General features: G+C 36.8%; 1 protein-coding gene across 2 annotated transcripts; it reads left to right on the forward strand.

Annotated features, from left to right (window-relative positions):
- The first annotated feature begins 1,316 nt into the window (after positions 1-1,316).
- On the forward strand, positions 1,317-18,020 carry LOC132154736 (hippocampus abundant transcript 1 protein-like). 2 transcript variants are annotated; one of them, XM_059563400.1, is made up of 12 exons: positions 1,317-1,529; positions 3,956-4,045; positions 9,531-9,593; positions 9,754-9,881; positions 12,797-12,911; positions 13,155-13,373; positions 14,414-14,527; positions 15,432-15,503; positions 15,676-15,788; positions 16,348-16,445; positions 17,554-17,720; positions 17,807-18,020. In XM_059563400.1, exons 1-12 carry the CDS (start codon positions 1,446-1,448, stop codon positions 18,017-18,019), a joined length of 1,476 nt encoding a protein of 491 aa, XP_059419383.1. In that variant the 5' UTR covers positions 1,317-1,445; the 3' UTR covers position 18,020. The 2 variants fall into 2 exon arrangements, with proteins under 2 accessions (XP_059419383.1, XP_059419382.1); XM_059563399.1 differs by having other exon boundaries at positions 1,318-1,529; positions 3,950-4,045.
- Positions 18,021-26,397: the final 8,377 nt, after the last annotated feature.

Genomic DNA, 26,397 nt, shown 5'->3' on the forward strand with positions numbered 1-26,397 from the left:
TGGCGGCCCGACGGCACCAACCTCCCTCCTCCTCTTTTCGCTCCGATTGACCTGAGAAACGTTTTACGTGTGAATATTTCAGCAGTTTTTATATGTGTCCCGAATTTATGTCGACTGAACCAGCGATAGGCTACCAATCCTTCGTGAATGAATCATTCTTTCGGTTCGATTCTTTCTAAACGCGCTTGCATAACGGTCTAAAACTATTCGGATTCATTCGGACCGCTCCGTAACTGAATCATCTGAAGCGGTTTCTCGTTCAGTACAGTTACAACAAATAGCGATGTTTTCAGTTGTTTCACTAGTTGTTTAAACACGGCCCAGCGCGGAGTTGCGTTTACTCCCGGTCCCGGACACACTAATATTAAACAGCGTTGCGACAACCAGTGGAAGCGTTTCAGTTCGACAGAAACATTTCTGTTACAAACCACAAATCACTCGATGATTTAATTAGTATTAAATCGGATGAAACAGCCTCAACATTCCCAACAAGACTGATGAGGAAAGCAGGAGAAACATTGTGGCATGACCGAAATTAGAAGACTTTAAATCCCCTAATCACCCTTACAAACATTTACCACATTTACTGTAGTAATTTACCATGGTTGGGCAGGAATGTGCAATATTTATATTGAATACTATGTAGTAATAAATAAATATAGTAAATATATACTATAATATTATATAGTTTAATAGTAAATATAGTGATTTATATTGCATTAGTTTTATTAGGTGGGTAGAGGAATATATATTTAATGCTTGTTATGAAATTATGTCAGTTTCTTTGTAAAGGTGCGTATAGTTTTTAACTTGTGTTTAGGCATTTTTTATACAGTGGGAGCCTGTGGTTAACAAGTCTCACTGTCAGAATATTTTCATTTAAGCATAACAATTATAAATAAAATAATTATTATTTCTCACCAACAGCTATAAGTTTGTATAAATAATTTATTTGTTCCAAGGAAAATAGTTGTACACAGCAGTAAATTATCAAGTTTTTATTTATTATGGTTTTATATATTTGCATACTGTTGGGTACCACATTTCCAAGTAAATACCACACTTCTTTAGGGTTACTTTAGCTTATTTATTGAAACTGTTATGTTTCAATAAATAAGATAAACCCCCAAACCAACCCACCGGCCCACCTCAACTTTTCGATTTGATAATGCGGCCCTCGAATGAAACCAATTGAATAGCCCTGCCATAGACTATGGTTCACACGCACGGACAAATATACTCAGCCAATCAAATCTCGAGGAAAACCACACCCGTATAATATTGGCCAATAAGAAGCCTGCATTGAAAGAAATGGGCCGGACTCCCGAGAGCGAGGACTGAGGACAGGAAGTCGCATATTTTAGCGTGGATGCTAACGGTAAACTAATATTTAGCCACACCTCGCAGGTCCATCTCCCACAAACAAGAATGGATATAAGTTAACAATGACTGGAGAGAAAAAGAAGAAAAAGCGGCTAAACCGCAGCATTCTTCTTGCCAAGAAAATCATCATTAAAGATGGAGGCACTGTGAGTAAAATATTTCTTTGTGACAGTTAGCCATATGCTAGTCAGGGCTAGCAAGCTAAGTCAGTGTTTTTACAGGATGTGCTGTAACAACATTACATTGAGTGTCATTTCGATTGGCAACCTGTCAGGCACCTTCTTGTGATTTAATCTGATTCGTGATGAAAATTCTTATCGTATCTCTTTACTTACGAAGTGAAATGAACCGTAATTTATCAGAGACACTAGTTTCATTAGACAGCCAACAGTGAGAAAAAAAACAAGCCACCTTTAAGGAAGTGAGTCAGATCGAGCATGGCTTGCGTTTTGACATCGAGTGAGTTACCTTGTGTACAAACCTGGAAATGAAACCGGAAGCTTGGAATTAAGACAATGTACTAATTTAGTTAAGAAAAAGTTAGTCTCCATGGTGACCATCAGTGACAGAAGTGTGTGTCCCATCAGATTAGAAATGAACATTCGTACATTTTTATGACATCTGTTCTGTCCGTCTGTTTACCTGATGTGTTCTCTATAACAAGAAAGTAGTGTTATGGTTTCTTAATGTTGTTTTGGTTGTATAAAGAAAGAAAAAGAGTCGATTTGGCATTAAAATGTCGAGACAGCTGTCAAATTTTAATAAAGACTTTATGAATCTTGTAGGATGTATTCGCATGATATACTGTGAAATCTATGGCATCATTGTCCTTTAAGGAAACACTCATCAAGACCATTTTCTTTGAAGGTCCATAGACCCAAAGATGTTTGAAAACGATTAATAATTTGATAATTATGATTCAATAAGATCAGAGCCGGATTATCCATAAGGGCACTTGGGCCAGTGCCCAGGGGCACCAACCATTCACAACAACTAGGGGGGCACCACATGACACAAGCTTTAAAAATATTTTTCGTAAATTGTTTTATTATAAACTTGAAATTCTTGAAAAGACCATACATAACTCGTTTATGAACACTAACTTAACAACAATAATAATAATAATAAATTATAAATAAATAAAGAATACATGACCACTATCAGTACCCCCCTTCCGTCCCTAATCTGTCAGAGTTGAGTTGGTCCACAACAAATACACGCAAATGTGTAATTTTTTTAATGGCTACAGAAAATGAATCAAAATAGACAGACGTCAATTGAGTGGTTTTGCAAAAGGAAAGTTAAAGAAAGATAAGGACGCTAGACGTTTAGCTACAATTCAAAATGTTCCAGGGATCGAAAGTTTTTTTTAAAACGAGTGAAGAATGAGCTCAGGATGACAATGACACAGAAGCGATTGACTGCACTCTCCCTGTTTACCATTGAAGTTAAAGTTAAAACATTACCGTCGCGAGAGGGCGCTCTATGCTGCTCACTGCTCCTGTAGTGTACCACTGAAAACATAGAGCGCCCTCTCGCGGCTGTAGACGGTAATGTTTTCTCTGGGTTCTTGGTTCTAAATAAATGCGACTTATAGTCCAATGCGACTTATGTTTTTTTCCTTGTCATGACGTATTTTTGGACTGATGCGACTTATATTTAGGTGCGACTTATAGTCCGAAAAATACGGTAGTTGGACAATTTCATAAATTATATTTGAGAAATCACCTTAATTATGTCTGAAGGGGGGTGGGGTTAAGGTACCACACTATCTTAATATGGCCCTGAATAAGATATATCACCATTTCAGTTTAAATTTGATTATTCGTACAGCCTCATTTGTTTATTTTAATGTTTCTTTCAGTTTAATTAATGATTAGCTTTTTATCAACTCATGTCACAAACAATACCCAGTGTTTGGAAAACCTCAGGTCTAATAGTAAATTAATTTGGTCAGTTTGTAGCAGGCTAAAGTGTATGTTTGCTATGAAAGTAAATCTTTTTTCTTTGACCTGTCGTATGTAATTAAAACACACTACAGGTTTTCCCAGAAGTGTAAGATGGTTTTACTCTGTACCACAAACAAGTTGTAGCCTACATAACAATATTTTGCTGATTGGACACAGGCCCCAGCTTCTAATGAACCATAGCATTGTGTTTAGTCTGCAGGCTATTAAACACAGGAGTGTGGGCTTTCTTGTGTACCATTCAACTTCCGCATGCATATTTTCTATAAGGGTATGGCAAGACCATTTTGGGCTTTGAGGGGTTGATCTAGGGCGAGACATCCATCTGATATTTGTTTTCTAAAGTAAAACCTTTTGCAGTGTACCAGATCGGACCCTGTTATTGCACACTATGATCTTGTTTATTTAGTGATAATAAATGGTAATAAAGCATCTGTTATGCAAAAAATATTAAATCTGTGATGTGTATCATGCCTTCTCCCATTTATCTTGTCAAAACGTCCTCCTTATTACTTCCTTTATCTGTGCTGTTCACATTAAATCCTGTATTTTGTTTGTTTGTAGAAACATTATTAGTCAAATAAATTCTCCTTGTTTAGCCACAGGGGATTGGAGAGCCCAGTGTCTATCATGCGGTGGTGGTTATCTTCCTGGAGTTCTTCGCCTGGGGACTGCTCACCACTCCCATGCTTACGGTAAACCAGATTTGCTTCATCACCTTCATTCACAGTTTCAGATCAGAGCAAATTATGAGCCATGAATGTTTGCATTCATCCTCCCTTCCTCTTGTATCCATAACAAGGAGTGACATTTTCCATTGCCCGGATCTGAGGAGCTTTATACAAATTTATGAATAAATGAATCCTGATCAAATGGAGAGGGCAGAATTATGCACTCCGTTTTAGTTGATGAGGGATGCATTGTGTTGGCAGAGTCTAATGAACCCAGCCATATTAAAACAACATCAAACGGCATCATGCTAATAAAGATCTTTTTATTCTGGAGGCTAACTGGAGGGTTTGTCAGGCCACATGGTTGTAAATGAAACTGAACCTGTGATTTACTTTGTAACATTGTTTCAGTTGTTTTTATGCTGGTCAGCATGATACTATTGTTGACTTTGTATCCAGTACGGTCACAGCATGCTGCACAAAGTGTTATTTGCGAAACCATTTCCTTCAAATTGATCAGTGGCTTTGAGTGTAACTGTGGTTTCCTTATTATTTACACTGCATGTAAAGTGGAATTGCGGTTTCCTTTTCTTGAATAATGTGTGAATTTAATTGTGTTGGGTTTGACTCCCAGTATAGGTCAGCAACCCCTTAGAGTGAAATCTGGACCAATCAGGCCAAGCTTGGGATCAATTGAAACGCAGGAAAACCTCAATGCTTCTTTTTGTTGACAACAGTAGTCTCGTTACGAATACGTTTTAGGTATAGCAATGTCACATGCCTTGTAAAAATTCATAAAAATGTGACTGAGCAACTGGTGAGTAACACTGTTTCAGCACAGATTTTCCTCGTGCTTTGGACTTTGAACCCTGGTTAACAAGCAGATAGATTTTGAAATTTTGTCACTAATTAAATAAGAATTAAAAAATGTTCATTCAAAACTATTGTTTATCATTTGTAATGACAGTTATGTTAAAATAGAAATAGAATGTAATGTATTATAATGCAATATATTAGAAAATAATATACTTTTTTTCAGTTTAACAGCGTTAAAAATATTTAATGATATTAGCATAGGGGCGGAGCTAGGGTTGACCACCACAATCTCAACTGCTGCTTCTGTCTCAAGAATTGCATTTATTCAAACGAGCACGGAAAAGGTACAGGTGACGTGGGAGCTTCAGTAGAACACCAGTGAACTGCGTTCAGATGAGATGTTGTCAGGTCGTATGTCATTAATTTTCCTGCCCTGTCAGACATTATTCTATGCCCGTAGCACATGCTCTTCAAATGCACACACAAATGTGGTAGCGTACACTGTATTATATTAAAGCATTATATCATATTAAAGCACAAATGAAGCTACGAGCATGCATTGTCGTATTTATGTTGTCAGTTAAGACATGAAGTTAACAAAAAAGGCCATTAAAGCTGCCTTAAAACTGCATGTGTAAGTATTTATCTATGAGTCACATTTAAGAACATGTCTCTGAAATGCAGTGGTTTTAAAAACTTTCCTGGAGCACCCCAGCACGGTCTCCCTCATTTTACACACCTGATTCAACTTGTCAGCTCATTATAAGATACTTTAAGACCTGAAGTGAGACAGAAAAGGTAAAAAGTCGCATGTCAGATCTGTGTCATGTTCTGCAGCAGCTCTTAAAGTAATAGCAGCCAAAATAACCTAATAACCCAGCTGCTGTGATGTCTCTTAATCAAAGAACAAAAGGAAAAAAAGCTTTAAATATTAATCTATATATAATTTAGAATTTAGTGTTTGATAACTTTATTCAATTTATGTATATTTCCTACTTGCTGAAGGACACAGGTAGCTAAATATAACCTTTTATTATAATTGGTTTTATGACAAGATTTTTGTAAGTTCACTTGAAATTGTTATTTTTTAGAGTCTAATAATTGTTAAAAAATGATAGTTCTTAATTAGAGCTACTGTAATGTTGGATGGCTATAGTCAATAGTTAAATATTAGGAAATTCTGTTCTATATTCTCTATATCCTAGATAAAACAGTAGTATTGGTATCAGTGATGCTCACCTTCAGACATAAAAAAAGATGCCACTAAACAAATATTAAAAAATATACTGTCTTATGTTAGGTGGGATTCATTTCAGAATTTTTTTTTAATTAGTTAAATTTTTACTAGTGCTGCCAATCAATAACAATAATAATTTTTTGAAAAAATATAATTTATTGCCTTCATTTCCCAGTGTGGGAGGAGAATTTGAATTTAGTTGGTGTAGTTGAGCCAGAGAGTTGCCTCAGTGCACTTTGTCCTGGCATTTTATTTGATTAGTAGCCTCTGATACTGAAGCACTAATGAGCCTAACAAACCCTTCTAGCTGAATGCCACACTGACAAGTCTTATGTCTCGGCGAGATGCACAGTTTTGCTCTTTCAGACAGTACAGTCAAGTTCTCCTTCAGTGTGTCCTAAAATCTGAGTGCCATATCAAATTAACACAGCAGGTGAAATGTGTGTTCACATGCTTTGTTTTCATCTCCCAGCAGAGCAATGGAACAGCCTGTTCACAACATTTATTCTGGCATTATAGTGGGGAAAAGTAGTATATTACATTTCAGTACAATTCAAATTGACCTATTATTTCTTAAATGAGGGGAAAAAACAGTTGAAACATTAAGTGAAAGTGAAGAAACAAATCCCATTTTTCTTGGATTGGTGCATTATTGGCTTGTTAGACTGTTTACATTTCCATGATGTTATTAGTGACTGAAGTAGTAGTAGTATCAGGTTTTGTTTTCACTCATTGTATGAATCTGACCTATGTACAAATCCTGTTTGGAGGACAATGGGTACAGATTCATTTACAACAGAACAGACCAACAATGTTGAATTATCAATAACCAGTTAGTTTCTTCTATGATTAAGTCCGTTCTAGCTGTGCAGTTATGGAAAATAACTGAAAAACTAATATGCCGTGTAACGTGTTTTTTTTTTTTTGTTTTTTTTAGCCCATCAGAATCAAGAATTGAACATGCCGCTATATAAGTTAAATGTTCCCTCTTAGACTTTTGGACCTCTTGGAACTGAAGACTGTCTTTGAATTTGTATACAGGTCAATTGATTTGTTTCCCAGTCATAAAAGAATAGATCTCTTTTGTACACTTATGTACATATGTAAAACATTGACACTGTAGTACACAGTGAGTTTAATGATTAATCAAATTGTGGGAATCATTGCTGCAGTTAGAGGCTTGCACCTGCCTTCATCGGCAATGTTGGTACTTGTGCTCAGCCTCAAATAGAAAGATGTTCACCTATCAAAATGCAAAAGTAACATTTCTGTTTTAGTACAGACTTGCCTTGTACTTTATTATGGGTTTGTCATTTCATTGCACAGTCAAAACAACATGTTTTGTACTTGAGGTGGTTGTTTTATAACCTTCAGAAAGAAAAGCAGCAATGACACTCATCATTTATCTGGAAAAACAAATGATCTGTTGGAACATGTAGCAAACTTGGTTTGTGGACCACTTGGTTATATGAAACTGACATTACAGATTACAGACATATTTCCACCCTTCTTATAATAATAATCCTTATAAAAGCAATAAAGCCCTGTGACCCTAGTGGCTTGGGCCCTAAATAATAAACTGAGCAATTCCAATAGTGACCTCGCACCATTGGCGCTTGGTTGCTAATAAATAAATACATTTTTCTCTCTACTTTGTCAGTTTGTTCTGAAAATGCTTAAATGTTAAATAATGTCAGATGGCTGAAAATGTACAACATCCATTTCCACATTAAAAATGATTATTAGGGCCTGAGCATGCTAGAAATATTCTAAAACATGTTAGCAACAATTAGTGTTAAAGCGTGCTATTAAAGCAATGAAACAGGAAGTTGCTGTAACTCAGTATCCAAGTCTGAACCAATTGCATGCATGCAAAGTCCCAATACCTACAAAGAAATCTCTTGTAGCAATTCTATTTAATTCTCTTGAATTTCCTGTACGATTATTGTGCAGTTTTTGACATTTTCAGGGCTTATACTTTAACAAACTCCTCCTACAGTTTTAATAGGATCATCTTTAAATTTGGTGAGTGTAATTATAAGTCCTTAGCAATGTTAAATCGGAAAGATCCTTCGTCAAAGGACGTGACTGTGGCAGCCTGACAAATTTCTGTTTTGCCATGAAACAGGAAGTTGCTATATCTAAGGCATACAACGTTTTTGTATTACTTTTAAGTAAACTTGGATATTGTTGCCAAGTATAATCAAAATGTTTAATGCATTAAAGGGATAGTTCACCCAAAAATGAAAATTATGTCATTAATGACTCACCCTCATGTCGTTCCAAACCCGTAAGACCTCCGTTCATCTTCTGAACACATTTTAAGATATTTTAGATTTAGTCCAAGAGCTTTCTGTCCCTCCATTGAAAACGTATGTATGGTATACTGTCCATGTCCAGAAAGGTAATAAAAACATATTCAAAGTCAGTGAATTAGTCAATCTTTCGTGCATTATCTGGCTCGGCTCTGTGTTCATCTTCAGTTCAGTTTTACAGCAGTTCAGTCAGTGTACTGTTTGAGTAAATTAATTACTCCGGGATATTGGTTTGTTTTAACTCAGAGGGAGTGTCAGCCACATTAAAAAAGTTAACAGCTTAAGTCATTTGTGGATTAATGCTTATTGGAGACGTGAACCATTTCAAACGATTCAGTTTGATTTGGTGAATTGGTTCAAGAAGATCCGGTTACATCGAGTGATTCGTTCGCGAACCGGATATCACAAACTGCAGTGTTTTGAACGCGCTCACAACAGACCCGGAAGAGAAGACAATGCTGAATAAAGTCATAGTTTTTGCTATTTTTGGACCAAAATGTATTTTCGATGCTTCAAAAAATTCTAACTGACTCTCTGATGTCACATGGACTACTTTGAAGATGTTTTTCTTACGTTTCTGGACATGGACAGTATACTGTACACACAGTTTCAATGGAGGGACTGAGAGCTTGGACTAAATCTAAAATATCTTAAACTGTGTTCCCAAGATGAACGGAGGACTTACGGGTTTGGAACGACATGAGGGTGAGTTATTAATGACTTAATTTTCATTTTTCTGTGAACTAACCCTTTAAGTAAAGTAAAATATTAGGTACGTTTTCAACAGTTGTATACTACATAAACACACAGATATTTTGACGTTATCATGCTTCACGCACCAATATAACAATATATATAATAATACATTTAAATTGAAGTTTAAATAAGAGTCTATTAAAGCATCTCTGCCTGTCATACTCATAAGACGGGGAGGAATCTTGAATTTAGTCTAAAAGTGCATTAAATTCATGCCAATATATTTGATGCACCACCCAGTCCTTGTTAGCCAGTAGCAGTGCTTTTTTATAAGATTTGTCAGAGAATAAAGCTTGTAAATAATTACTAGCTTATGGTTATTTTGTAGCCAACAGATTATCTGTTTACAGCTTACATTTATGGTCAATCTGTGTTTTTGTTTCAGGTGTTACATCAGACATTCCCCAAGCACACATTCCTGATGAACGGTCTTATTCATGGTGTCAAGGTAGGACATTGACTCCAGCCATTCACTTTTACTCATGCTTTTTCCTCTTCTCCCTTTCTGATGTGAGAAGAGATAAGAATTGTGATTGAAGCTCACTACTCTTATGGTTGGCATGTTTATTCATGATAAGCCCTGGTCATGCACCTTTGTATTCACTCAGGGACTGCTGTCTTTTCTGAGTGCTCCATTAATCGGTGCTTTGTCAGATGTGTGGGGCCGGAAGTCCTTCCTGCTGCTCACTGTGTTCTTCACCTGTGCTCCCATCCCTCTCATGAAGATCAGCCCATGGTACGTCTCTTACATGAAGACAAATGCAGACGGACAAAGGCTCAAAGCTAACCCACCGCAGACTTCACATTGGTCATGAATAAAAATAAAAAAAATCCTCAATAAATAAAGGAAATTTTCGTTTGCACAAACTAAAACTATTACATTATCAGTGATGTCCGGATTTAAAATGACAACATGGCTGACAACAGTTCATCTAATAACATGTACGAAATGTTTAAATAAAGATTTTAAAAAGTTTCAGAAAACGGTAAACCTCACATTTCAGCCTTTAAAGGGTACATAACATACACAGTTTCACCTAATCTCATGTTAATCTTGAGTACCTATAGAGTAGTACTGCATCCTTTATAGATCCAAAAAGTCTTTAATTTTATCATATTTATAAAAGAAAAATACAGCCTTCCGATTCTTTCTGGAAAAAGCCGAGCTCCTGGAGGCGTGCCGTGGGCGGAGTTATAATACTGATGTTTTGTGTTTCCATTAAAATATATTCACTTATGTGCTGATTTACAACAAAATACAGAAATCTGATGCAATTGTACTTACATGAATGGGGTCTTTTATCACAGGGACGGCTCCATGTTTTAATAGCAAACGATGTGCAAATCCAGCGTCGACTTGGGCCTTAACACACAAACGCATTTGATATACTCCGTTGCTGCCCTGGAAAAACTAACCGCTAAAAACTAACTGTTTGTGTAACGCTGGGTTCTTGGGGAAGCTGAACACGATAAACTTTCCCTCACATCCAAAAATGCACTTATTTGGAGGCATTCTCGAACAAATCCTACGCAGCGCTGCCGACGACTTTGAAGCGCGTTGATGTGCGCGGTCTCGCTCTCCTCTGGTCAACGTGTATAGGAGAAACGCTCCTATAAGGACTTCCGTTCTCGTCTACGTCATTAGATCCACGATCGAAAAAAACCAACCGAAACTTGTACCAACCCGGAAGTAAGATTTTCGGCACAGAAATTCTCAGTCATTCTTCTAAATTATTTTTTAAAACTTTGGCCATGTTTAGCATGAGAATCCATCTCTTTAACACTGTGAACAACTTTGAATACATGAAACACCATTTTACCCCCCTTTAAGTAAAGAAAAGGGTTAAGTGAAAATTATAAATGATTAATAAATCATCATTTCCTTAGCACTCTTTTAAAACCTGCCAGCTTTCCACCATGTTTTGACACACAACTAAACTACTCTGTGTGCTGTGCGCATGTGTGACTGTTACTTAATACTGTGCTTTATGCTGGACAGTATTTATTTATCCGGAGTTGTTCAAAATCCGGTAATCAAATACAGTTTAAATGATAATTAAAATATGAAATGGTAATACTAACCGTGCAGAATTTTATAGTGATTTATCGTAAAAACGGGGCTTGTTCCATCCTTAGTTACAAATGCTTGTTTTCTTGACTCTAGCAGCTCCATAGGGAACATAGCCGGGATACTTCTGCAGAGATTAGTATTAGTTTAAAAAGTAAATTTCACAAAAATCATCAAGAAATGTTGAATATTTCAATTAAAAAATTAAGCGAAAAAACATTATTCTGAATAAGAAAATTAAGGCTGTTTTACAGTAAAATTTTAACACATTTAAAAAATACATTAAAATGTTATTCTCATTAATTTAATGTGATTTTTTTTTTAAACATTTTTTTTACATATTTATATTATATATTCTTTATTATGTTGATCAGGTTAATAATATAATTGTGAGTATACATAATGGTTTAATAAATTACAGTTTTACAGATATTTTTTAAGTCATTGTGTCAAGTTAGGATCATTTTCTTTTCTTCTTTTTCATTTTTTATTTATTTTTTTGTTATTTTAATAGTTTTAGTTAACAGTAACAATGCTGTTTTCTGCTTAAAGGGGTCATATAATGCCCATTTTCCACAAGTTGATATGATTCTTTAGGGTCTTAATGAAAAGTTTGTAACAAAGTTTGTTTAAAATTTCTCAATGGTAGTGTTAAAAAAAACATTTTTTTACCCTGTTAAAAACAGCTCTTTTCAAAACATGCTGGTTTGTGGAGTTCTCCTTTAATGCTAATGAGCTCTGCTGACCCCAGCCCCCCTCTTCCATCTGCTTCCATCTCTTGAGAGACTGTTTACTTTAGCAACATTCATAGTGAAACTTGCTAATTAGCACATTATTAGGAAAGGCGATTTGCAATGATTCATTAAAATACATCATACTCACTGCTTCTGTAGGTGAGGCTGGATCATGAATGATTTGCGCGAACATAAACACATTTAAGTAGATCAAGGGCGCATTTCCTTTAGATCCAATTTAATCCTCTGCGATTTCAGTCGCTCAGATGTCAGGAGTAAATGACTACTGCTATGTTCATTATTACATCCAACAACAAAACACCTCAATCACTTAGGAGTCATGCTTGTCTGCATCTCGGACTGATGACGGCTCACTCTGAGGTCTGAGGTAAGACACAAATCCAGTCTGTGCTGAAACTGCTGTCAATCAAACAATCATGGGAGGGGCCTCCGACCGTGTGACGTCACACGGTCAGACAGCTCGATTTGAGAAAGGGGAAAACATTTAACGAGATTACAAAAGAAACACTTGATGGATTTTTATCATTATAGGGTGGTTGTGTACACACACTGCCAACACACATTTCAGTTTAAACAACTTGTAAAAGTGCATGTAGCATTAGATGACCCCTTCAACCCTACAGTGATATGGTCATTTTGTTTGTGTTTATTTATTTATTTATTTATACACTGTGACTTGATTGTGATTTAATATTATTATCTTAATTTTAAGTTATTTCGGAAAACTTTTGCGAAAATTTTAAATTTCATGGCATCTTTTTTAAGTTTATATAATATTATTATTATTATTCGTAAGCATTTCATGTAAGCATTTTTCTCTGTCTATAGGTGGTACTTTGCAGTGATCTCCATGTCCGGTGTGTTTGCGGTCACTTTCTCTGTTATCTTTGCATATGTGGCCGATATCACGCAGGAGCATGAAAGGATCACAGCCTATGGCTTGGTGAGAAGAGGACAATGATTCATGACTTCCTTTTGATGTGCTGTAACCATTTCACTGCAACTATATGTGCAGTATTTTTTTTTAGCGCTTAGGCATATATTGGTTTCCTGTTGTTTTGAAAGCTGTCTGTGGTTTCCTTTTTTGCCCCGCTGATAAGAAATTAATGTGTTAACTGCATTGATGAACATTTCCCTTGCGGTCAGCACAGCTGATTTATCTCGAGATTCCTTTCCTCATCCACAGGTATCAGCCACTTTTGCAGCCAGTCTGGTGACGAGCCCGGCGATCGGTGCATACCTGTCAGTGACCTATGGAGATACTCTGGTGGTGATCCTTGCCACGGCCATTGCCCTGCTAGACATCTGTTTTATCCTGGTAGCGGTTCCTGAGTCCTTGCCTGAGAAGATGAGACCAGCTTCATGGGGAGCACCAATCTCATGGGAGCAGGCAGACCCCTTTGCAGTAAGTCACTGATGTCTAGGTTTGCCAACGGCCCTGTATTAGCCGGGACATCCCGTATATTGGACTTAATTTATGTGTCCCATAAATGACCTCCCGTGTCCCGTTTCTTGACTGATACAACAGCAGCATTACTGATCACTTGAGATCACCGACACTGTCATCATCCAGTCACAGCCACCCTCACGCAGTATACGTTAACCAAATCCGAAATCGTCAACATAACTGTTCGAGGAAGGCTACGCTACGGAATCCTCTGCCAGCTGGTCGCTCACGGCAAGCGGTCGCTCATGGCAACGGCAATTCCATCCGTATTTTGAATTCAGTAAATCTGTTTTGGCAAATGCATACAACGTGATTATTTTCCAGCCGCACAAGAAAAGATGTAAAGTGCATAAGACGTGATCAATAAGAGAAGTTGTCTTTCACTAGGCCGATGTAATGTAAAATAGAGAAAAACCTTTTACATTTTAGTAACTAATAGCTTATTCTTAACCTTGGACCTTATTCTTGAAACACAAAATGACCGATAAAAACAGCACCAAAAACAGTTGTAATGTCAATATTCAGTCGACAGCTATGAATTAATTAATAATTTATATATTACTGGAAATAAATGCTTAGTTAATAAACATTAAAGAGACTTATTTAAAAAAAAAAAAAAAGAGCAACCACAATCTTTTTAACAATATTGTGCATACCAGTATATTACATAATTATTAATTTAAATTTTTGATGGATAAAACTTATTGATGATCATTATTTGATTATTAATATTTTAATATAGTATTTTAGATTTCCCCATCTAAACGTTTTTGAAAATGCTGTTTTGCAGGTTCCCACTCAGGTTGCCTTGTTGCCTCAAATCACTGCCATTGTCAATACCATTTTGACAAAAAACAAAACGACGACAACAACCTCTGAGCTGCTGTACAACAGCAGGCATTTGAAGAAGAATGACAAAGATGTCATCTGTCACTTATTAAATGAATCACTCACTCATTTTCTCTGTGTCATTCTCTCTCTGTGACTCTTGTTGACAGTCCTTGCGAAAGGTGGGCCAGGACTCCACGGTTCTCCTGATCTGCATCACAGTCTTCCTGTCTTACCTGCCTGAGGCTGGACAATATTCCAGTTTCTTCCTGTATCTCAGACAGGTACAGTTCACACCTTTTGTATCAATGCCACAGGCACAGATCTGGAACTCTTTCTTATGTGCTGACATGGCGGATCTCTGAGGCATGAAACATAGTGACGTTTATGCAAACACTCAACCCTTGTGGTAGCTTAAGCAAATACCCAAAAAGTGAGTCATGAGTCGCACTTCACATAGCCTCCCTCACCCTCCAGGTAAATCGTTACAAATGACTGTTCTAACTGCTTGAGATAGTCATGTGATTTTTAACTCAATCATCTTCCATTGTTGTTATAGTGCATCTGTTTTGCACAAGGCCATTTGCTCATATTTCAGAGCAGAGCATAGTGTGGTTCTATGAGATGCATGCATGCAATACCACAGGCCTGATATACCTGCATCTGATCACTGCAGTTATTAGAAACATCATATAACACACTTTCTTCTTCCGACTGACAGTTACTGGAAATGAAGATGATCTAAATATGGAAACGGCATGCATGCCATTGATGTTGATGGTTTTTCATATTAATAAATCAAAGGTTTATTTCACACCAGTACTGTTATCAGAAACTAAAACCATAATATATATACAATTATATATAAAAGTTTAAATTACTTTTAAATTGTAAAATTATGAACTAAAAGCTGAGACAGAAATAAGGTGTGTGTGTGTGTGTTTTAATTATAACAATGACAAAGGCGTATAAAATAACTAGTAAAATTTAAATGTTTCAAAATAGTAATAAAGAGCTATATTAGTTAAGAAATAATGTTAAAATAACACCATTACTAGCACAATTAGACTCACTGGATTGTTGCACCCTAACTAAAATTCTCTTGTTATTGAATGGTTCTAACCTAAATCATAAGATCTTCTTAAACTGTCAATTTTCAACTAAACAACTTTTGACTTCAATTCCCAGGTCATTGGATTTACATCAGAAACAGTCGCTGCTTTCATTGCGGTTGTGGGAATACTTTCAATCTTGGCTCAGGTTGGTTTCCAGGCTTTTTTCCATCCTTTCCATTGTGAGTTTGTTCTGTCTCCGAGCAGCACAGCGTGTGTTCTTTCACACTAATCTGCTCACTGTGCGAATGCGCCAGGCGGTAGCTTGTAATTAGAAGCCAGTGAAGATTTGAAGAGTAATGGTTCATCTCTGTGTGCAGACGGTTGTCCTGGGAATCCTGATGCGTTCCATAGGGAATAAGAACACTATCTTGTTAGGCCTTGGCTTTCAGATCCTGCAGCTGGCCTGGTACGGCTTTGGCTCCCAGCCCTGGTGAGTTGATTATCTAGAAACCTACTAGAGGACAGCTCATTCTTCATTAGACATGGTTCAGTTCAGTTTTTTATAAGATTTGTATTTGGAATCAGTATTTATTATTGTGATGTTTCATAAGCTTTATTTAAAGCACTTGAACAAGACATAAAATAAAAAAATAAGACAAGATAATAAGATGTTATGTTCTGCTTATGTGACTCATTTATCATGCCATTACATTCATCATTAATATTTACATTTATGCATCTGGCAAACGGAGCAACTTGCATTGCATTCACAGTATTCGTTTATTTTTTTAGTAGTTCTTGCTTACCCTGGGAATTGAACCCATGACCTTGGCATTGCAAGCACCATGCTTTATTCTTTGAAAACTAGGAAAGCTATAATCATGTTATCTATCTCTTGGCTGGAACTCAAATAGACAAGTAAACAAGACCTCAGCAGTGTGTGTTTTGGATCGGTTCATGTTCCTGAAACCAGTTACACATGCACGTAAACAAGAGTCTGTGTGTGTATGTGTGTGTAAGAGAGTCTAATGGTTGATTCTTCTCTTAAGGATGATGTGGGCCGCTGGAGCCGTTGCTGCCATGTCTAGCATCACCTTCCCAGCAATCAGTGCCATAGTGTCCCGCAACGCAGACCCCGACCAACAAGGTGAGAGACATGCAGCAACACCACAGTAACATCGGTAAAAAGTGTCCAGTCTTAATATATTCATATACAAAATCATCTGGCTGTCAAATTTAGTTAAGCTTAGCCACAGAATAATTCGAGTCACGTTTTATTTTTATTGCATGGCTCTCTGAATTATATAATTCTGAGGGGTCATTAGCTGAAATCCATGGACAAAAACAAAGCTTTGTTAGTTTCATGTTTCTTGTGTAACTATCCAATCTCGTCTTATGCAATAAAATAATTTAAACTCCTTTATTTTATGTGCATGTATGTATTTGGTAGCCATGGAATAAAATTGATAATATACTGTCTGCCAGTGCAGAATAAACCTGTTCAGTTTACTTTTAACTCCTTAATGACTGACTGACCTTATGAAATTTGTTGAATTATTTTTTTATTATGCACAGAATTGTGGTCGATACGGAGCTGATTAATTGTTTTAATGATATTAAAATAGTAAATTATGTTATATTATAGTAAATTATATTATATTTTTGTGTAAATGTAGAGTTATGCACTAAAAACTAAAATAAGTTGAATTAAATACACTACAGTTTGAAACCTTTTTATGAAAGAAGGCAGCATTTATTTATTATCCAAAATACAAATTGTGAAAATGTTACAATTCAAAACAAAAGTTTACTATTTTAAAAATAGAATAGCAGCTGTTACTCCAGTCTTCAGTGTTACATAATTCTTCAGAAATCATTCTAATATATTCATTTGGTGCTCAGGAAACTATTATTATTATTATTATTATTATTATCAGGGTTGAGAACAGTGGAAACAATAATATTTTTTCAGGATTTAAACAGCATTAATTCGATTTTTTTTTTTTTTTTTTTCCTTTTTTTTTTTTTTTTTTTTTGTCTCTTTACTGTTACTTTAACCATTAAGTAATTCATGTGTCCTTGCTGAATAAAAGTATTAATTACTTTCAAATAAAATTGTGCTACATTTTGAATGGTAGTGTATTATTGCATTATAATGTATATTTAAGTGACCTGTTTACTTTTTTTTTTTTTTTTTTTTAAAGAAGTGATTGTAAAAATGCACTCTTATTCCATTTGTCCTGTTTCTCTGTCAGGTGTGGTGCAGGGAATGATCACAGGAATCCGAGGACTGTGTAACGGTCTGGGTCCAGCCCTCTACGGCTTCGTCTTCTACCTGTTTCATGTGGAGCTCAGTGAAATGGACCCCGCCGAGAGCCAAGAGAAGGGTGTCAAACCCAACATGGCTAACCCTACAGATGAGGTGAGTGTTAATACGCAGTAAGAAATCTCTCTGTATTACAAAACATGTATCCACCCACAAATCTCTCTGCATCTGTGCCCCTTCAGAGTGCCATCATCCCCGGCCCTCCCTTCCTGTTCGGAGCATGCTCAGTGTTGCTGTCCCTGCTAGTTGCACTCTTCATCCCAGAGCACAATGCTCTCAACCTGCGGCCCGGCAGCTATAAGAAGCACGACAACGGCGCACAAAGCCACTTACACAGTTCACAAGGTGGATCCTGTGAGGGCAAGGAGCCTCTGCTAGAGGACAGCAGTGTATAACCCCACTAAACCTCCTCACAATCACCACTCTCACCTTTCCAAACGCACACGAGCAGTGCACCTTTTACACAAGATGACATCAGCGTCCTCTCTTGTTTCCCTCTCAGAACGAGCTGTGGGAACTGGTGCAGATATTAAAAGTGTGGAACTGGGCCAACCGGGAGCTGACCTTGGCCTTGAGGAACAGGAAGTGGAGCTTAAGACATTTTGCCTTGCACAAGTGTAGGGAAATGCGAGCAGACCAAGTTTTGTGCTGATACGGTCTTGGAGACGGTTTTCCTCATTTTTACTGTTACGTAGATAAATTCTTTCAGAATTTCAACGTAAATTATAGAAATGTTCCTTGTCCAAAGACCTAGTAACTGTAGCAATAGGGAACGTGTCTGTCGTGACGTTACAGGCTACCCCATGATGTGCTGCTTTCTACTGGTTCTTCTTGGTTTTGTACTACAGATAGAAACGAGCTTCTGGGGAAGAGAATCTCCTCTTTGAATCCTAGAGGAAACGCCACCAAGAAATGTAAGAAAGAAGGTAATCGGCATCATTTCGCGCAGTCGTATCATGACACTTCAACCTACATTTGTTGTTCTACATCAGATGAAATAGTTTGTACTTCCTCTCCTTTGCTCTTATGATTATAAGAGGTCTGTCATAATTCATGCAGGGGGAATAAAAGTTGCCTTCAAGTGACTTTCAGTCACAATTACCAAACCTAGATGAAGACTACGGTCTGAGAAGGGGCAGTCGTATCGCTCCTGTTGGAGCCTGCTCATATTTCATTCTCATTTATCGTCTGCCTCGCCACCAAAACTCACTGTGGACGTCAACACTGCCATGTTACAGCAGGCTAGCAGGGATATAAGCTTACTGACCGCAAGCCTAGTTTTCATATTACCGCAAACACTGATGTGGGTGGAATAGCTTACACGTTATTAAATGAGCGTCGCTAGATCCAGTGGATTAATATCACACATTCTGCTACTGTAGTATGTGCAAGGTTACAAAGTTCTGTGGTATTGTACTAGACTCTAAACGTGGTATTTCTTTTAGAGCTGAGCTTTCTTGGCGTGTCGTAATTTTAGACCCCAAATTTTGTGGCCGATTTATATTTGCAGTGTATTTTCTTTCTGATAAGACAGACTTTGAATACTTTTATCCGATCTCAACATGAACGTTGATTTTCCAGAGAAAACCTCAAGTGCATTCAGAATATTTTTTTTTTTAACCAGTCTCTAGGTTTTGTTTATTTGGTTTTAGGTGCCATACCTATGACTTTATGTCTTTTGTGTTTTTATTCAGTTGTGTGTTTGACTGGCAAATTTTCAAGACAAATCCACAAGATGTTCCACAGGCTTAGTCATTGTAACTTGTTTTTAGCTAATATTTGGACCATTTATGTTCTCTTACAGCATTGAAAACCATTAACATTGACTGAAAAGGTTTTTCCGTTATTTTGCATTTATCTGTATGACCAAACTTGAATGGAATTCTTTATCATATATCCTAGCAAGGAACAGAGACAATTGTTCTCATCCTGTTTTGTACATGCATAATTACTTCTCTCCAGCCACTAGCCACTAACTTTAAAGAAATCTGGTGTTTGCTTAAGAAAATGCCAATTAATTTGTGCCTAAAATGTGCTCAAAAAGAATAGAAACCTTATATGTGAATGAACTGGCTGTAAATATTAGGAACTAATGAGAAACTATTTATTAAAAGTTTATTGATATTGGTTTTTTTTTTTTTTTAATATTTTTATTGTGATATAATAATGGTTTATTGTGGAGGTATTGTTTTAAGGCCAAATTAAATTAAAAATAAAATATATTATTCAAGTCTCTCTCAGTACAAGCTATGTTCAGGGTTTAAACAAAATGTTGACTTATTCAAAGCAGGCAAGGAGAAAAAAAATCAACAATTTACCTGATTGCCTAGGCTCTTGAGATTCAGACTAATTTATTTGAAATGTGGGGACCGTAGCCAAGTCTGACATTTCTTTAAAAATGTGTGCTGCATAAGGGCAGTCAAAGTCTTCCTGAGATCTACCTCCTCCTTTTGAGAACTCAAATTTCTCCAAAGACACATCTGTACTGCATTGAAAAAGACAATGCAATGTAAGTCCACCAGAGGGCAGCAGTGGACCGCATTCTAGCCAACATGCACAACGAATTTGTTCCGTGTTGCCAACTTAAAACACTTTTTCTTCCAGAAGCACCTAGCAACAAATTTAGCTATTTTTGAAATTTGATTTGGCTACTTTTAGCAACTTTTGACAAGTGACTCAAACAATAAAAAGGCACATATTTTTCATCTAAATTTCACAAAAAGAGGAAACCAAAGTTGCCTAGCAGTACACACATCACATGAATTAAGTTTCTGCTATCTGCCTTGACAACCAATCATAACATTCCTTGCATTACTGATGACAGCGGAAAAGGGAAAATACAGTCCATGCATAATAACTATTGTTACAATATAATTGTTGATATTTTTGTAACATTTTTTTTCCAAGCACATTTGACCAATTCCAAACAACATCAGTCTTAATAACTACTATCAATTTTGTATTTAATCATCACTTATAACTGATAAAGAATTGTTCATGAAGGCTGGAAGTGAAAAACGCCTTACATTCAGGTGTACATAATTATTAAGCTGGTTATCTTCTACAGATAAAATCTCGAAATGGACTAAAAATGGGCTCCCAAAACTTACTGCCAGATTCTGGAAGATAAACTCTTCAGCGCTACAAGAGGATGTGGTGCTGGTCCTTCAAGAGTCACTCTCAGTTTATGTCAACAAAGCCTATATAATTTTTTTTTAATCTAGCATTTTACTACATTTCAGGGTGTGATTTCTAAGTAGGGATAATTCTTTAAGGATTCTATACTTAACCTAGGTTTCTGAGACCCTGATACTTTGTACTTCTGGAGACTCCAGGTAAGTTGCAGTTCTGGAAAAACGGGGGGCTGGAGATTAAATGGTTTCTGGTGATTTCACACCTCACACATATCTCTTCACCTTAATTCCTAATTATTTTGCAATTAACATGCATCTTTTCTTCTCCACGTTTTTGACTGACCCTGCTGACCCACTGACCATTTTGCTGTCCAATAGTTATGCATTAACTTCACTATTTCTACTATTGTAGTAGTAGCAGTAGTAGTAGTAGCCCCTTTATTGTCACTAGTCACAAGTACCAGTGAAATTAGCCATCAACCTTTCAATATATACTTATACACAACATACAATATGATAAGGGAGTAGACAGGACAGGAAGACAGGGAATTGAGGAAGAAATGCAGCATAACTTGAGGAAGGGGAGGAGAAAAAATAACCCCCAGACTATGCTCGTTTGGGAGTACAGTGTGAGAACAGGAAAAACACCTCAGCAACAAAAGCACATAATCAATACAGCATAAACACACAACTTTGTAACAGGAGAGGGGGTCGAGGTAATCCAGCGCAGGAAGCAGCCATCCGGTCCATCAACCCTACGGTGCCGGTCACAGATCCACTTGTCAGACTGCAGGTACAAAGCCATTGTATTAGTTTGAATATTTGTCATGGGCATTAAAAATATATTTCACCAAAAAATGGCAATTCTGTCATCATTTGATCACCCTCCTGTCGTTTCAATCCGGTATGAGTTGCTTTCTTATGTTGAACATAAAAGAAGATAATTTAAATCTAGCTTGTAATCAGACAATTGGTGGTTCCCATTGACTTTCAGTAGGGGAAAAAAATACTATGGAAGTCAATGGGAACCACCAACTGTTTTATTACCAGAAATCTTAAAAATTACTTATTTTATTTTTAACATAAGAAAGCAACTCATACAGGTTAGGAACAACATAAGGATAAGTAAATGATGACAGAATTTACATTTTTCAGCAAACTATCTCTTTAAGAGAAGGTCTGCACACGTCCAAGAACTTAATTTTAATGCAACATTTATTTGTGTGTGTTCAATACTTTCTTCTTTGCAAAACAAACATTTTCTCCACAAAACTCAGTTCATGCACTTGCAAAACGCACCTTTGCTCGCTCACTCAAAATATGATCTTTCTCATGCAGAATTGTGGCAGAGATATAATTCCATACAAGTCAGCCTTCCTTTAGCAAATTCTACTGAAAATGTGCAACAATGGACGCGATGCAGCCTGGGCCGCATTAATCCACGGGCTGGGGGAGGGCCCCGATGATGCCGGAAAATATTGTAATCGGATTTTATAATTCGTTGGCTGTCCCTTTAAAATTACGCTTTATCGATTTGCTTTGAATGCACGTGCGGGCGTTGCAAGTCCTGCTCGAGAAAAGTCAGTCAAACCCTCAAACTCAATGAACCCTGCAATCATCAGTCACATCATGCAGCTGAAAACTTTTTGTGGTTTTACTCACTTTTTCGCCTTTGGTTGCTGGTGACTTGAGTATATGCCATAGTTTTTAGACTATATATAAAGTCAGTATTTGGTGCAATTTTGCCACCAATGGCAACATGTGTCAGAAGGAGGTGGAATCACACATTGAGAAGTGAGAAACACAAACAGTTTGAAGAGCTGAGTCAGAATTTCACATAATAACACCAGAGCTATACCACATGTTATATTATAGGTTTTTTTTTTTTTTTGCATATTCCCTCGCATATATTCCCTCTAAATGCAAGATTTGCACAGATGCATACTAGAAAAATAGAAATGTCAAACTAACTGGTTTATACAAGTCAAAAGTCTAATTTAATTTGAGTTTAACCTTTCTAAATTGCACCAACAGAAGTCATTTTTAAGAGGCAGGTCAGGTAGAAACAGCTGCCACCCCCATTACAGCTGCCAATCAGGGTTATGCAGTGGCGTACTGGGACAGTAAATCAGGCCGGGAATTTGACTCCACCCCGGGCCACCTCTGTTGCTGCACATGAGTTGACTGCTCTGACTCAAAAGTTGAGCTGTCCTCCTCCTCTTTTTCAACAGCATGAGCACTTGTAGCACTAGTGCTACTGTTGCTTCCTTCGTCACCTTCAAAATAAATACATAAGCATTGTACACTAGGCTACATATAGTAAGCTAGAAATGAAAAATCTAAATTTCTGGTCAAATATGCCACTAGAAAAATAATTTATCCCAATATGTAAAACAGTGTGTTAGTTTGTCATTAAGATGCTCTTTTAAAACTTCTATCTTTATATATATTTGTAATATATATATATTTTTAAGAATAGATTTTATCTATTGTAAGTCGCTTTGAATGAAAGCGTCCATCTGCCAAATAATTACGTAAATATTAGGGTGGAACAGTTCAACTTTTTCACAGTTTGGTTTGTTTTACGGTTTTAGAATCACGGTTTCGGTACAGTTGTATGTGCAATGTTTATGGAAAAACTAAACTTTAAAAAAAATATTTCTAAAAATTAAATTTATTATATTATTAAGAATATTCTAACAACACACACAAAAAAAAGTGACAAGTGTGGTGACCCATACTCAGAATTCGTGCTCTACATTTAACCCATCCAAAGTGCACACACACAGAGCAGTGAACACACACACACTGTGAACACACACCCAGAGCAGTGGGTAGCAGTGTTGCCAAGTCTGCTTATTATAAGCGACTTTGGGCTTGTTTTTCTGTAAAGTCGCTTACAAATATTGGTAGTCGCGGGTCGCGTTTTTTTGGGCTTGTTTCTAAAGTGTAGTTGCTTATTTGGGCTTGTTCCCAGCTCCATAATAAGTTATCAAGCAGATATTTTCTATATGTTATTTAAACGTAGTTAGCCTGTTCTCTCTGTCCCTCTCTTTCCCCCATACACACAGGAGACAGCTGAGTTTTTTCCCACCCACATCCTGCTTCTAATTGGCTCTGACCGAGATGGCAACGAGTACTAGCCAATCAGAGGCAGAGCAGGGCAATCTTTTTTTTCCGGTTAGGAAAACGTTTCATTGAGTGATGTAAACTTTCTCTTCCCAGATCCCGGGGGGTCCGTAGAAAAAGTCGCTTGTTTTGGGCTTGTTGCTATTTTTTTTTAATATTTTTTTTATTATTTGACTCGCGAGACCTGGCAACACTGGTGGGTAGCCATTTATGCTGCGGCACCCAGGGAGCAGTTGGGAGTTTGATGCCTTGCTCAAGGGCACCTAAGCACCTAAAGCCGCGTTCAGACTGCACGATTTTAGCCCAGTTTTTGGCTCGCCGACATGTTTTGAGAAATCGCAGACAAATGCCCGAAATCACAGGCAAATCTGAGCTCGTTCACGCGAGTGACAATCATGCAGTGTGAATGAGAAAAGACGCGATCTGAGAGAATCGCCGATGAGTCACCGATCCCCATGAGATATTTGGCATGCTAAATATCTGGACCTGTCGGCGATTCAAAATCATGCTGTCTGAAAAGTGTTCTGACTGAAAACTACATCGGCAATGACTGACAGCCAATGAAAGAGCAAGATACAGAGCAGCGGGGAGTTCGGGGAGGAGTTATAGACCACAATATCAGCAAGTATGGCTTCATTTCAGAAAAAGGCTTTCTTCTCGGTCTATTTGGACCCATGAAATGGAAGATAAATTAGTATAAATTTAGCAGGAGCACCCGTGTCTGTTTGACATTTCATCTGAGCTATCCCAGTCTCACGTGAAAACTCCGGTCTTGCACGTGTGATATTGCATTGTTTCCTTGTCACATCTCGCGTGTGTTTGGTTGTGAAACATAGTTTGCGTGCCAGACAGAGCTGTCGGCGGTTCTTCCTATTGTAAAGTCATGCACCTTCTGTCGTCGATCCATCGTGCAGTGTGAACATAGCAGTGACTGAATGCTGGCCAAGATAGTCATGCAGTGTGAAAAGAACAGTGACCCGACTAATTTGAAAATCGTGCAGTCTGAACTCGGCTTAAGTCGTGTTATTACCGGCCCGAGATTCGAACCCACAACCCTAGGGTTAAGAGTCAAACTCTCTAACCACTAGGCCATGACTTCCCCTTCCCCTTTTATCTTTACAATAGAGTAAAGATACAAATAAAATAAACTTTCAAGTTTTTAGTTACAGAAAATGAATAAAGTAATCAAATGTAAAACAGCATTGCATTTTGGACTATAAATTAAAGATTATTCTTTATTAAAGTTACAAAAGCTTTTCAATCAAGAGCAGTGAGTGATTCCTTTGTTGTTGCTGTTCGATTAATATAAAGACTGTCACTTTAAGAGAATGCACTGATCCAGTGTTCATATTAGTATTGAACAAGAGTGAATGGTTTGTCCAGGTTTTTTTTTCTTTCAACGCTATTGTTGTAATGTCTGGGAACCCAGAATGCTCATCCATCAACAGCCACATATATTATCGGAACCCTGTTTGTTTTACGTGCTATTTATAGTAAACCATATTACAGACGCTTTGTCAGATTTTAGCTGAACCGTGTCCCAGCACGTGCCGAACCGTGAGTGAAGAACCGAACGGTTCAGTTTTCTCAGTGAACTTTCCCATCCCTAGTAAATATAAATGTAATTCTGACCGACCTGCTCCCTATAGAAGCAGATTAGTCTCAAATATAATTCACGCAAAAAACACGATTCTCACATGCGTAGACAATTTCACATGCATGAAACCTAATTCACGTACACACAAAAAAAATTCACGTCCGTGAAAAAAATATATATTCACAAAAAGCTATTCACAAGCGCAAATAAAATTATATATTTATAAAATACATTTCACAAATGCAAAACACCAATTTATAGATATAATACAACTGTGCACAAAAACCTTTGAATGTTTAACCCTCTATGGCACGCAATATGATATCAGTGAGGAAAAAAATATTTATGTTTTTCCTGCTTAAAATTGGACACTATAACAGTATCAATAAACATAATAATTATTTTTAAATGTATTTATTAACCCTCTATGGTACGCAATATGATATCAGTGAGGAAAAAAATATTTATGTTTTTCCTGCTTAAAATTGGACAATATAACAGTATCAATAAACATAATAATTATTTTTAAATGTATTTATTAATTAAAAGTTTGTTGCCTCAAGTCAACATTGTACCACAATGGACAAATTGAAACATTTGACATTTTCATGAAGAAAAAAAATTATATATTTACTGAAATCATGAATTTCTTTAACTAAACACTTGAACAAACAGATTTATAAAGTTTTTAATGAATTACACATTTCATATTTAATAAAAAGTAACATTTATAATCCTGCTGTTGCCCTCAGGCAACATTGTACCATCATGGAACGCAAACCATCATATCATCAAATTATGATATCAAAATATTACAATCGGTGTTGTTTCAAGTTAAAAAATTAACAATCACCATAACCTTATCCTAATATGAACCTTATCCTAACAAGCATGCACATACACACACACAAGG

This window comes from Carassius carassius, chromosome 12 (assembly GCF_963082965.1).
Source record: "Carassius carassius chromosome 12, fCarCar2.1, whole genome shotgun sequence".
Taxonomy (NCBI): domain Eukaryota; kingdom Metazoa; phylum Chordata; class Actinopteri; order Cypriniformes; family Cyprinidae; genus Carassius; species Carassius carassius.

Excerpts from the sequence above, each read along its gene's own strand:
- LOC132154736 (XM_059563399.1), top strand. The coding sequence starts at position 1,446 with ATGACTGGAGAGAAAAAGAAGAAAAAGCGGCTAAACCGCAGCATTCTT. Across the intron at positions 4,046-9,530 it reads TCACCACTCCCATGCTTACG|GTGTTACATCAGACATTCCC; the intron begins GTAAACCAGATT and ends TTTTTGTTTCAG. Across the intron at positions 15,789-16,347 it reads GGCTTTGGCTCCCAGCCCTG|GATGATGTGGGCCGCTGGAG; the intron begins GTGAGTTGATTA and ends TCTTCTCTTAAG.